Source organism: Microcebus murinus, chromosome 22 (assembly GCF_040939455.1).
Source record: "Microcebus murinus isolate Inina chromosome 22, M.murinus_Inina_mat1.0, whole genome shotgun sequence".
Taxonomy (NCBI): domain Eukaryota; kingdom Metazoa; phylum Chordata; class Mammalia; order Primates; family Cheirogaleidae; genus Microcebus; species Microcebus murinus.
The window spans coordinates 17,149,957-17,164,388 of record NC_134125.1 but is presented as its reverse complement, the minus strand read 5'-3'; the positions used below and the strand labels follow the sequence as shown (position 1 = coordinate 17,164,388).

Sequence of the window (14,432 nt, the reverse complement as noted above, 5' to 3'; positions counted from 1 at the left end):
AGATACATAGGATATTGTCTAAAGATCAAACATGCATATAATCAGAGAGGAAAGAAAGATTGAGAGAGATAGGGAAAAAATGCTCCAAAAAATAATGGCCCTAATTTGCCCAGATTTGGTGAAAGATACAAATTTACTGATTCAAGAAGCTCAGCAAACCATACAAAGGCTAAATACAATATCTAAAATTACTCCACTAAAGAGCAAAAATTGTCAAAATGAGAAAAAATATAGCCAGGACACTTTTGTATCTGTCTGAAAGAAACAAGTTTTACACCTAAAAACAGAGGTTGATAGTAGAAAGATGGAAAAAGATATATCATGAAAACGGTAAGCATAAGAAAACTGAAGTGACTATATTTATATATTAATATCCAGTGAAGCTGATTTCAAGACAAGGAATTATATCACAGATAAAGAGGGACATTTTATATGGAAAGGCATAACACTCATAAATGTATATGCACCTAATAACAGAGCTTCAAAGTACATGGAGAAAATTCACAGAACAAAAATATATATCATTTTGTACATTCTACAATCAGATTTAAAGATTTTAATCACCCTTCCGTCAGCAATTGCTAGAACAAGTAGATATAAAATCAGTAGAGATGCCGAAGATCTATCACATCAACCACTTTGGCCTAACTGGTATTTATAAAACACTACAGCTAACACTTCCCTGTTTTAAACTTCTCATGGGCTTTAGACAAAATCTAATTTGCTATTCTGACTCCCAATACCCCGTCTCTCTCTCTCTTCACCCTGACCGTATCTCACAGCACCTGCCCCACCCCACCCCCAAGACAACTATATCACACTACTCATCTTTCAGTTTCTCAATCATGCTAAGGTTTTTTGGCACCATGTTAGAGGCTCTATCTTAGCCATGACATCAGCCCTAAATTACTTCCTCCTCCCTCTGTAAGGACAAGGTATTCCTAAAGATAAAGACACATAGAATGGGAGCTCCAAAATTCTATGTATACATTCTGTCAAAATCCCTGGTAGACCCAATAATGACACATGAGCATGGGAGACCCCAGTAGCCTGGCTAAGTCTTAAATAACTGAATAACTCCTCCCTCCTTAAATAACTCCTCCCTCCTCTCATCTTCAAAGGACTAGCCTCCTTGACACTCAAGTCCCTGTTTCAATGCCACCTCCTCAGGCAGCCTTTGACCCATCACTCTAAAGTGGCCACCAAGTCACAATAATACATGACGCTGAGTTTTGAGTCTGTTTGGAGTCATTGGATAACACTTATTACTTCTGGAAACATTTCCTGTTTCTTTACTTATTATCTGCCCATTGTCTGTTTCTCTCAAACAGAACTTAAGCTCAAGGACACAGCAAGGACTCATCCAAACAATGTCTGCACAAGACTGGTGTTTAATACATATCGGTTGAATGAGTGAAAAAAAAAAATTCTATATGGTAACTTTACCTCTGGTCTTATGCTTATTTTCTCTTTTCTATGATTTATTTTTAAGGCTAGGTATAATATACGTATGTTTATAAGCTGCCTCAATATATAAGTGGAACAAGAAGTGTATAAATCAACACGCTGAGCAGTAACTACACGTTAGACGCTGCTGTAAGTGCGTTGCATACATACACACAACAACCCTACAAGACGGGTACTCCCATCGCCCTAATTCTTAGCTGAGGAAACCCAGGTAGAGAGAAAGTTAAATTGCTTGTCCAAGTTCACGAAGCTAACAAGTAGTATAGTCCAAATCTGAACCGGGCAATCTGTGTTTAAAGCTGGGACTCTTACCACTGTGTTACACAACTTCCTTACATGCCTGAACAACGCGTGATAGATGTTATAGTTTAGAAAGCAACTGTTCGCCTAGGGTCCTGTTTGGAGGTCACACTTAGACTGTCGAGTAAGCAGGAGACGATGACTAACCTCATTTTGTAGGTGGGGTCACTGAAGATAAGACATTAATGAAGTCCCCATACCGTGGGCTTCTTGGTACAGGGACAGTGTCTTTGCATCTATAAACTCAGTTTCTGACACAAGGTAGATGCTTCAGGCTTTGCTGACCGGCTCACCCTGTAATCCCAGCACTCTGGGAGGCCGAGGTGGGAGGATCGCTGGAGGTCAGGAGTTCGAAACTAGCCTGAGCAACAGCGAGACCCCGTCTCTACTATAAATAGAAAGAAATTAATTGGCCAACTAAAAACATATAGAAAAAATTAGCCGGGCATGGTGGCGCATGCCTGTAGTCCCAGCTACCTGGGAGGCTGAGGCAGGAGGATTGCTTGAGCCCAGGAGTTTGAGGTTGCCGTGAGCTAGGCAAACACCATAGCAGTCTAGCCCGGGCAACAGAGTGAGACTCTGACTCAAAAAAAAAAAAAAAAAAAAGGTAGAGAAAGGCAAAGCGGGAAAGGTAGCTGAGGTAGCTGATAAGTAAAGTACAGATATTTGACTACCACGATAAGCAGTTAGGGCTTTAACACACAGGAAATGGGGAACCGTCCAAAGTTTGGGGATGCAGGAAAGTGGAAATATGATGCACAAAATGTACGGCTCAAGATAGCTGGCAACGTGGTTTTCTACAGATTGGGGTCATATAAAACCACTGGAAATTAAAGAATCTGCTGGAATGACAAAACCAAGGGGTTGGAGAAGAGTTACTGACAACGCCAGTGTTTGCGGGCTATGTTGATTTACAGAACCACACTTGAGCCCCAGGAGGGAAGGCTGCCGCAGAGAGGAGCTCTGCAGTGTCCCCAAGGGGCATGGTCCCATGCGGCATATCCATTCCCTGCCAGGAATAGCAGTGAGAAGAGCAGGAGAGGAGCCAGCAGAGAGAAACACCGGGGTCTTTAGTTCGGGCAGAAACACGGCAGCAGGAGCTGCCACCACTTTTTGAAGCAAAGTATGAAAAATACCAAGTTTTCGTATACATCCACAGACCGGTAAGAAAGGAATATCCCTCCAGTTTTCAAATGTGCATGAAGATTACTTGCATGGGGCTGAATCACGCACGCTATGGTTCCCTCGGACCATTTAAAATGCTTTACCCTACAGACACATCGTGCTAATAATAATAGCATACATCATTTCCTAAATGTATTCTAATTTGAAGTATTTCCGAATTTCTATTTTAATTTCTTCTTCGACTATAAATTATTTAGATGTGTATTCACTGCCAGGCAGTTAAGAATGTCTTAGTAAAGTTGAGCTTAATTCTATTGTGGCCAGAGAATACACTAGGAGAACTCTCAGTCTTCTATATTCTTACTAATTTTTCATCTGTTCTATAAGTTCTCGAAGGGTGTGTGTTAATATCTTCTGCTAGAATTATAGATTTGTCTCATTTATTGCTGTCAGTTTTTGCTTTATATACCTTGAAGTTATATTATTTGTAACATACAGGTTTCAGGTTGTGATATCTTTCTGTTGGATTGACCCTTTATCATTGGGAAATATCTCTCTTTATTTCAAAGCGGCATTGCCATGAAGTTTATCCAATATTAGTGTAGTTATACCAGCTTTGCTTTGGTTAGTGTTTCTATTACATATTCTGTTCCAGCCTTCTATTTAAAGTATATCCCTTAAAAGCAGTATATAGTAGAGTTTTGGTTCTTTATCCAGTCTGAAAAATCCCAGTCTTTTACTTGGAGTATTTAGTCCATTTATATTAAATGCAATTATCGAAATAGATTTATAGCTACTATCTTACTCTGTTTTCAATTTGATATACCTATTTTATGTCTGCCTTTTGTTCCTTTTTTGCCTTTTTGGTAATTGATCAAATATTATTTTATTCGATTTTTTCCTCTTTTAGCTTGTTGGATATATAGTCATGCATCACTTAATGGGGATACATTCTGAAAAATATGTCATTAGGCAATTTTGTCATTATGTTAACAGCATAGAGTGCACTTTACACAAACCTAAATGGGATAGCCTACTACATACTTATGCTATATGGTGTAGCCATATACAGCTCCTAGGTTACAAACCTGTACAGTATATTACTAAATACTGTAGGCAATTATAACACAATGGTTAGTATTTGTATATCTAAACACAGAAAAGGCAAAGTGAAAATACAGTATTATAATCTTGCAGAAGCTCTATCCTATAGTGGTCCATTGTTGACCAAAACATCATTATTCAGCGCATGAGTGTTCTTATAATATGCATTTTTTACTCATTACAATCCAGTGCAAACTATGACTTATGCTACTCCCCCCAACAATCCTAGAACCTTAAGATACTTTAACTTCTTTAACCTCTCCTGTTTTTTGTGCTATTGTCATGCATTTTAATCCCACATACATTCTAAGCTCTACAAACACTACATTATTGTCCACATTCATTTATCTTTTACATACACATTTACCCTTCATCATGGTCTTCATTCCTTTCTGCATTTCCATCTGGGATCCTTTTCCTTCTGCCCACAGTATCTCCCTTTAGCATTTCTTGTCATGCAGGTCCACAAAGGAAAAACTCCCTCATTTTTGGTTTTCTGAATATGTCTTTATTTCACTTTCATTTTAGAAGGAAATTTTTGCTGGGAATAGCATTCTAGGTTGGCAGTTTTTATCTTTCTCTTCTTTAAAGATAGATATTTCATTGTCTCTCTCTCTTTTTTTCTATCATCATCTATCATCTCTTAAGATGTCACAGTCAGTCAAATTGTTGCTCCTATAAAAGTAACATGTCTTCCCCACCCCTCACCCTGGCTGTTTTTAAGATTTTTTTTTCCTTTGTCATAAATTTCCATAGTCTTATACTGATGGGCAAAGATGTGTTTCCTTTGTGTCCATTTTCCTTAGGGCTGTCTAACTTTTGAATCTGTAAACTGATGCCTTTCATCAGTTTGTAAAACTCTTAGTATTATGTCCCCAAATATTGCTTTTGACCTATCCTCTCTCTCCTCTCTCTTCTCCTCCTGGGACTCTAATTCCACGTGTATTAGACCTTTCAAGCATGTCCCGTGTTATGTCTTTAATGCTCCCGCCTATTTTTTTTTTTCTATCCCTGTTTCCCTGTGCTTCAGTTTTAGATTATCTACTGACCTGGCCTTCCTATTTTGTCTTGTGTTATAAGCAATCTGCTACTGAAACTAACCATTAGGTTCTAATGTACAAATACTGCACATTCTGTTCTAGAAGGCCTATTCGAGTCTTCATAATAAATTCAAATTATCCTGAAATGAAATCTCCCTCCCTCTATTTTGTCCACCTTTTCCCTCTATTTTCTTGAACATATTATTCACAGTTATTTTAAAGCTACTGGCAGCTAATTCCAACGTCCGATCCATCTGCTGGTCTGCTTCTACTGGCTGGTTTTGAGTCCCATGATCTCGCCTCTTAGCATGTCTAATAACTCTTTTACTGCATGCTGAACACTATGGAGTCTTTGCATAATGTCATCTGCTACCTGTGGAAAAAAAAAAGAGCTCTCCTTCTACTCTGTTAAGGAGGTAAGGAAGGGGGCTCCTCACCCAAAGAGAGAATGAGCTGGGTGCATTTGCCATTTCTGCAGGACCAGCCAGCATCTGCCCCGACCCTGCTTGCAAGGCCTGGCCCTCGGTGGCGGAGCTCAACCAGAGGTCCCCGGCTCCTCCGCGCCAGAGTCGGCCCTGCCCTCCCTCAGGAAGTCTCCGGCCCTGCTCTTTGGCCCCCAGCCCTGCTCAGCTTCAAAACTGGGCATGTGTCTCGAGAGGATGCAGCTCCCTAGCACACCGGGGGTTCCTCCAGTCTCAATTCTCTTTTTAACTCCAGCCTCAGAAACCTCTTCTGTCTTTTCTGTCTCCCAGAGGCAGCCGGGCCTGGGTTCTCAGCCTGAGTTCCCATCTGCCAGCGTGGAAAGCAGCTGTGGACCTTCAGTCCGTCGGCCGGTCCCCCCACCCGGGGTCTTTCATCTCCTGCCCGCACGAGCCTAGGTCTAGTGTCTCCTAAGCACTGTGAGGCTGTGGGAGACTTCAATGTGCCTTCCAGAAGCTTCTCTTTCAGCCCTGCTCCAACCTCAGGTTGCACCAAATGCCTTGTGGGAAAAAACCAATCGCGTATTTGAGTGCCCCCCCCCCCCGCCCTCCCCTCAGTCTCCAATCTGTCACTGCAGTGTGACCAGAAACCCTTGGCTGGTTTCCCTTTCAAACCCAGTAGCACCCCCTGCCTCAGCACACACCCTCCAATGTCACACTGCCCTTCCACGGACAACAAAACGGCTGGCAGTCCCAGCGTACCACCGAGCCACTCTCCCTCCTCTGGGATTTCAGCCCAACTGTCCCTCATTGCTTCAGTGGCACTCTGACGTATTTGATTGAGGATGTGATTTTTATCACGTACTCGGCTTTTTGTAGACATTGTTAGCATCTCTGATAAACTCGATGATGTATTTTGTGCTACTGATTACTTTCGATGAATCTTCAAATATTTTATAAGACATTTAGTAGTCTTGATAGTTTCCAAAGCACAGTGTCAATATGCTTTTTGAAATAAAAGCATCAGTAAAACGGTGACTTCTTACCTCTTCATAAAACTTCACCTGAGGTACAGCTTCATTAATTTCATTCAAACAAAAATCTTTAAATAGCAAGAAACCTAAAGGAAAAGAATAAAAAATTTCAGGGTGGGCAGTAAATCGAAATTTTATCCCACAGGGTGTTTTCAAAGTATTGTGTTGATATAGACACCTCTTCCTCCCCTGCCTTTTAAAAAGAATGGATTTCAAGAAGCTAATTATTAATATATTCTAGAAGGAAATATCCAGGTAAAAGAGCAGCACATACCTGGCTCCTGGCTTCGGGGTTTCTTCTCCAAGCACACACCCTCCCACTTTCTAAGAAGGCATGGGCCAGGGGTCACCCCCCGCTGGCTCACGCCTCACCGCAGTGAGCAAAATAGCAACCAAAGGAACGAGAAGCACAGGTAGAAAGGAAATGTTGGTGAGAGTCACCATGGAGCTAATAAATATTATGCCCTTAGAAACAGGACTAAACTCCCCCCAAAGACAGAAGCTTCACAAACTTCCTAACCCCTTCTCTCCCTACTCACGACTTCCAAGCCCCCGACCAAATACCCGGTGCCAGGGTATTTCCGAGGTCATTCTTTGCGCCTTCGCAACTAACTCCGTGTCTCACCTTTAAACAATCAACGCCTTGTGTCTAGACTACCACCCCCTTCCCTAACAGCTCGGAAACTCCGAACGTGACCTTCAGAATTGGATTCCAGAGCCCGCTCTGCTCTGAAGTCCCCTCTGGTGAGATGGACTCTATTGCACAGTGCCCGGGCCTGGTACACACAGCAGGAGGTCAATAAATGTCTGTTAAACAAATGTTTGTTCAGGCAGTTTATTTCCAACGCGTCTCTGTCAAAATATTCAGCACGCTTGAATGAATGATTTTTCTAAGGCTCCCGCCCCATTTGAAAACCTGGTCCCCAGTTTAACACCTGCCACAGTCAAGCCCAGATGAGCAAATGAAGTTGAACAAAACAAGCTGATAGCAGGCCGAAGGTAGAGACACTTGTAGATTATAACCTCCCCCCCCAAAAAAAAAGTCAAAGCAATTAAAGGAAGTCATAGAAGGGAACTGAGGAAGACTCACAAAACGTCTAACATGTACAGAAGAAGGGGACCAGGATCCCTCAGGGAGGATGGAGAGAAAGGATGCAGCTTTGACAAGATTTTAACTAATGTTAGTACCAGAATCTTGAACTTGCCGGTTCCTCCTCCATAAGTTAGTCCCCAGGAATTTGGGAACGAACATGACCTTGGAAAATGGCAAATGCCCACTGACTCGAACTAGATGAACGTGATTAAAGACTAGTAAGGAAGCAGGCAAGGCCAACACACAAAGAAAGGAGGAAATGCAAGCAAGCAGCGGACACACAGGCTAGGAGACCAGTCTCTACCTATCCGCATATTAGTATATTCACATTTTAAATAAGAGTAATGGTTGTGTCTCCATTTTCTTTCATTTCAACGTGATTCCTACTTCCCTTGTCATTTCTTTCTTGACCCGGGAGTCACTCAGAAATGTCTAGTTTCATTTCCAAAAATTTGGGTCTTTTTCCAAGTATTTTTTTTTTTTCTTTTTAGATATTGATTTCTGTTTAACTCTGTTGTGGTCAAAAACATGCTCATGTGGTTAGACAACATACTTAATGTGATTTTAAGGCTTTTAAATATACTGAAATTTGATTTGGGCTCCCCCAAATTTGGTCCATCTAGGCGAACGCTCTATGGCCCTTGAGAAAAATTGCATACTCTGCTCTTGTAGGTGGAGTGTTTCGTTTAGAAGAATAAAAAGGCAATTAAGCCAAGTCAGCTCCATACAGTGGTTCACATCTGAATCCTTGCTGAATGTCTGTCTACTTATCCATCATCAACACAAAAATATTAGAATCTCCACTTGTAATTATGGATCTGTTCATCTTTTTTCGGTTTTGTCAGTTTTTGCTTCGTATATTTCTTTTTGCTATTTTTGGAAGAGAGAAGAAAAACGACGATTTTGAACTTAGGTGTTTTGATCAAACTAGAGATGTTCTTCGAAACGTCTAACTGACAAAATGGGATAACCCCGCACGCGGACCACGGGCCGCTGAATGCACTTGGGACCAAACTGGAACGCCTCCCCACCTCCTGACTCCAGTCACGGTTTCCTTCAGCTGCATCTCACGTCGCACCCCGAGCTCACGTCACTCGGGCCACCACGCTTCGGTGCTGCGGCTTCCCGAACACCAACCTCACTCCCTTCTCTGGCTTCCTTCCTGCTGTGTCCCCACTTCCTCCAATACCCTTGCCCTGGGTCCTCTGGACTTTGACAGCTCGGTCCAAATGGCACTTTCCTCAAGAAGGACGTCCATGATTCTCATTCATTCTCATACTGTCTCTCCCATCTCTCAACCATGCACATGCACACGCATGCACACGCACGCACACGCACGCCACGCTTTGTCTACAGCACTTGTGACTATCAAAAATCAGCACATGCACCTGTTTGCTCCTTCACTGCTGACCTCCTCCACTACGGGGTGCACTGCAGATGGACAGGCACGCGTGTTTTATTCGCCACTACGTTTGCAGCAACAAGAACGTTGACTGTGACTCAAACAGAGCTCATGAGAGGGGACGAAGGGGGAAAGGTGGCAGGGAAGGAAGAAGTACAAGGGACGGGGGGAAGGGAGGACAGAAGAGGAAAGAAAGAGGGGGCCCGAGGGAAGGAGGGAATGAATAAACCCCCAGCTCAGAATGTTTTCGCCTACTTCTTTAATGCAGTTTCCATCGTCCGTGTGCAGAAGAGGCCAGGGAATTAGTTTAACGCACTACAGGGAAAACCGAACAGTTATTTCCCTGGTGTCTGCACACAAATTGAAGCTGTACTTTCTGCCAGCTGTTCAAATTGAGCTGTTAAAACAGAGCAGCCAGGAGAAAGACATTCTGCCTTCTGGATGGGTCCTAGACCACTGTGTTCCAGGAGGAAAGCCATCTACTTTCATCGGCCTTAAATTACATAAAAAGCAAATGAAGCATTACTCAGATTAGAGCAAAAACTGAAGAGCAAAAATAAGGAAATACTTTGCCTAATAAGTTCACTGCATCATTGAGATTTCTCCAGATTTTAAAGAATAAAAAAAAATAGTGACCTAACACCTGCTTTCTAGATAACTGTGAGATGTGTTTACCTTGTTTCTATATTTGAATCACTGCAAATTGCCTGAATACTATTGACTTTTTAGTGTATATAACACCCAGGAAAGGCAAACTATCCCAATTTGCGACCACAATATATTGCAAAAATTAGTAGGAAGAACTGTATTGATTTTGATAAAATACCAATAAGTTGAGAGCTTTTAAAAGTATAAAAGGTAAGTGGTTTCTATGAAAAATTTTGACATTTAACCTTCTAAAAAATTAAAAAGGGAGAAAGAGAAATCTGAAACTTTCTTGCAAGACATAATACTTGTCCTAGGTTTTCGTCAAGGAGTTAAAACACTGGGAAAGAAAATAGATTGTATAACTGCTAAAACTCCCTACCAATATTGACTAATTCTACAAAGTAACCACTAGAACATATAAGCAAATTTAGTAAGGCCACAGGATATAAGGTCATTAGATAAGAATCAATGAAATTCTTATATACACATAGCATACAATTTTAAAATGAAATTTTAAAAACAATTCAATTTGCAATAACATCAGTGAACAATCAATACTTAGGAATAAATAAGTAAGTAAATACAAGACCACTCAGCTCATGGACTAGAGGACTCAGTATTGCTTAGACATTAATTCTCCCCAAATTGGCTTATAGAGTCAATACAATTATAATCATAACTCCAGCAGGCTTTTTTAAATGCAGTGACAGTCTGCTTCTAAAATTTATATGGAAATATAAAAAAACCTAGAATACCCAAAACATCTTAAGAAGAACAAAGTTCAAGGACTTAACACAATCCAATTTCAAGACTCATGATACGGCCTTATTAATCAATGCAGTGTGGGACTGGCCTAAGACTAAATCAATGGAACAGAACAGAGGGTCCAGAAACACGCCCACATCTATTCTGGTCAAGTTAAGTCTTTTTAACAAATGATACTGGAAAAACTAATATCCAAATGGTGGGGGAAAAAAAATGGAAAAAAACTGTTACCTCGCACCTTATCAATAATTATATTAGGAATTATCATGGAACTAAATGTGAAGGCTAAAATTATAACGCCTCTAGGATATAAACTTATCTTCACACACAAAAAAATGATAAGTTATCAAAATTTAGAACTTCTGTTCATCCACAGACACTGTTAAAAAGTACAGACCAGCCACAGACTGGGATAAAACATTATGAAGCCTAAAGCAGAAAAAGACCTTCTATATGTACATCCAAAGGAATAAACAAACAAAAACTCTTACAAATCAATCTTAAAAGAAAAACCACCCGAGGAAAGAAGGACCAAGAAATCCAAACACTTCACAAAGCTTAAACATTTCACAAAGAAAGAGACAGGGATGGCCAGTGGGCCCATGGAAGCCACTCGGCATCACTGGTTATCAGGTGACTGTGAATGAACCCACTCTGAGATGCCACTTGCCGGCCACCAACACCAAGTGCTGGCGGGGACGCCGGGGAGCAGGAACTCTCCCACGCTGCTGAGAAGGGACGACACTTTGGGCTCCACGTGCCTCTGAGTGGACAGGCCAAAAAAGGGGGCTCTTGTGCCGGCCCGAGTGGCCGATTCCGACAACCAACAGGAAATGAGGGTGTCTGGACACAAGAGACTAGGTAGGTCTGTCTTACTATTGCCACACCCTGTGGGTGACGTCAGTGGAAAAGTATAACCCAAAGCAGGCAGGATTACTAATGGCCCAGACCCTTCAGGAAGGAAGGCTGGGTCACCCCACCAGGTAAAGGTGCTTGCTAGTGGCGAAGGGGACGTGGAATGGGTAGCAGAAGAAGGTAGTTATGAATACCAGCTACAATCACGTGACCAGTTACAGAAATGAGGACTGTGGTTGTGGTGAGTACTTCCTCCTTATCTTGTGTGTGTGTGTGGGGGGGGGTGTTGGTTGGTTGGGGGGAATGTGTCTATTAAGCAAATACCTTTGTTTTCTTCCCTCTCTTATCACCTTATCAAATAACATAAGATACACTGACTTTATAGCACAATATTTAAGTATTCTTAACTTTACGTGATTGTATTTAAGTTGCAGCATATCAAAGAGAATAGCAAACGTCGTACGAGGACTTTGCATCCTCTTCTGGGAAATGGGTTGATGCGTTTTCGGCTCTACGCAGAACGGCTGTTGCGTGCTAGGTGGAAATCTGACCTTGTCGGTTGTCTTTATTTGGAGAGAATCGTGGTGTGATGACGAATATCTGAGCACCAAGTCGACAGGGGTGGACATGTGATGGTTAATTTCATGTGTCAATCTGGAGGGTGTTTCGGGATGAGATTAACAGTTGCATCGATACACGCTGAGGATGCAGACCGCCTTCCCTAGCGCAGAAGGGCTGCACCCACCCAATCAGCCGAAGGGCTGGACAGAACAAGAAGGCCAAGGTCTGCTGCCGGCAAGCTGGGACAGAGAAGCCAGCGGTATGATCGGCCCCAGTCTGGAGACCTGAGGACCAGGGGAGCTGATGGCGTGACTCCCAGTCCAAGGCCACGGGCTGGCTGCCTGAGAGCCGGGGCAGGGCAGCTGGCCTAAGTCCTAGAGTTCCAGGGCCCAAGAAGCAGCAGCTCTGACGTCCCAGAGCAGGGGAAGGTGGACGCCCCCCCCCCCACTCAAGAGGAGAGAGAATCTGCCCTCCTCCACCTCCATGGATTGGACAACACCTGCCCACACTGGTGAGGGAGATGGCCTTTGCTCAGACTAAGATCCAAATGCTAGTCTGGGACACACCCAGAAATACGTTTTACCAGCTATCTGGGTATCACTTAAGCCAGTCAAGTTGACACCTAAAATTAACCATCACAATAAGTAAATGTCAGACATGCTGCTGGCCAAAACATGCTGGACACGAATTTCACACATATAATTCTGTATGTATGAAATTCCAGAACAGGCAAAACCCATCTATGATTTTTAAAAATCAGAAAAAAAAAACTTGCATCCGGGCACATGAAACTGACTGGGAAGAGGCCTGAAGGAACTTTCTGGAGAAAGGACATATTCTGTCTTCCGACAGAGGTGGGGGTTACGTGGGTTAATGCATTTATCACAATTAAATTGTGTGCAGCACTGTAAGTAAATTTACCTTTAAAAACCTGGAAGCAAATATTAACTCTAGCTAGTAGGTTTGCTCTCCCAGTAGTACGCATTAGTAGTTCTAAAACTACTTACAGTGTGTTCTGGGCTCACACAAACAAGTAAGCACACTGAGCATAACGAGAGCTTTCTTGGGGAAGAGAGTTAAAATGTGGAAAGAGAACGGAACGAGCACCAGATTATTGGATTGGAATGGGAGTATCTATTTGAACTTGTTACATCTGGTAGGTGGACACACAGATATGTGTACACGCACAAAAATGCACACACAAGTTCCCCTGCTCCATTTACTAAGAATACCTAGAGGCAATGACACACCAACTGCAATGAGCAATTCTAGGGCCCAACTTAGGTTTCTAAACACCATTTTCCTTTGAAAGGAGCTAGAGCTGCTTGGAGGAAAGGCTGACTGACTCCAGGGCAGGATCAGTGAATAAATAACAACACGAGCTTTAAATGTCTTATGCCAGAAATTAAGAAAGTGCTCACAGGACGATGGGGACAGATCGACAGGACGCGAACCACCTTGAAGGGGCTCCTAGTGGCCCAAACTGGGACAATCTGAGCAACAAAATAAATAATGATAGGCATGGAGTTAACCCATTAGCTAAACGAAGGATCCACACGTCTGCAAATAAGTAAATACACGGGGAGAAGGGAAAGCCCTTTCTTGCAGTCAAACGCCAATCAAAAGCCACACGGGGGACGGTGGCGTTAGGAAATCGGTGGGCGCTGAAACTGGAGGGTAAAGGTTCAAAGAGGAACAGAATATTTACACGGCGTCAAAAGCAGCTCCCACGGGTTACTCATTTAGAAAGGGAAAATTTATAACGCCACAGGGGAGAATCCTGTCAAATTCCTACTTTAAGCAGATGGCCGATGCGACCCGCCAGTGTTGGGACGAAGCAGTATCACGACGCACTGGGAACAGCACGGCAGCTCCCCTGCACACAAAACGCCTACTCTGAACCTCGGAAAACGATGGGCCTGTAACTCTTTGAAAATACTAAAGTCAGGAAGCCGAATGGGAGCCGAGGACCTTGTCCAGATGAAAGGACCCAGATACATGACAGCGAAATGCAGGCGTGACCCCACACCAGAGAGGTGGGGCACCTGTGGCCTTCGGGATCCTTGAGCGAGGCCTTCTGACCGAATCCAAATTTCACAGCACAAATCCCTCCACTAAAAGGACGTGCCCTGTGAGGTCTGAATTCGGTTGAGGGGCCACCCTTGGGGGTCTGGAGGGCTACATGTGGCCTTAAGGCCCCACGTCTTTCAACGTGGGTTGGAGCCACGTGGGTCCACTGACGCACGATCGTTTCCAATAAACACAGCCAGCCCTCGGTCTCTGCGGGTTCCACGCCCGCAGACAAGCCCAGAGGGAAACACAGTGTTCTCAGGATGTGAAACCCGCTGGCTTTGCACACGCAGGTTCCGCGGGGCGTGAGTGTGCATGGATTTTGGTGTCCTGGGAAGGGGTCCTGGAACCAGCCCCTTGCAGATCCCTAGGGGCCTTTAGAAGAAAAGAGATAAAAATCACAAAAACAACTCATGATGAAAATGCTAGATATAATTATTGGGAAAGAAGGTTGTTTTATTATGCTAGAGAAAAATAACTGAAATTTGGCTTTTAACGGTTGAACATATTTCGTGACTAATAATACAATGATTGCTATCAACTTGGCTT

The 14,432-nt window shown here is 43.0% G+C and overlaps 1 protein-coding gene across 2 annotated transcripts in view; it reads right to left on the bottom strand.

The window, feature by feature from the left end:
• Positions 1 to 14,432, bottom strand: part of GRK3 (G protein-coupled receptor kinase 3) — a 125,874-nt gene that overhangs the window by 62,447 nt on the left and 48,995 nt on the right. Inside the window, exon 3 of one of the 2 annotated variants that reach the window (XM_012756557.2) lies at positions 6,502 to 6,575. The exons of the other annotated variant lie outside the window; for it this stretch is intronic. Coding sequence (XP_012612011.2) covers positions 6,502 to 6,575 — 74 coding nt within the window. The remainder of the gene's footprint in view (positions 1 to 6,501; positions 6,576 to 14,432) is intronic. 2 annotated transcript variants of the gene reach the window in all.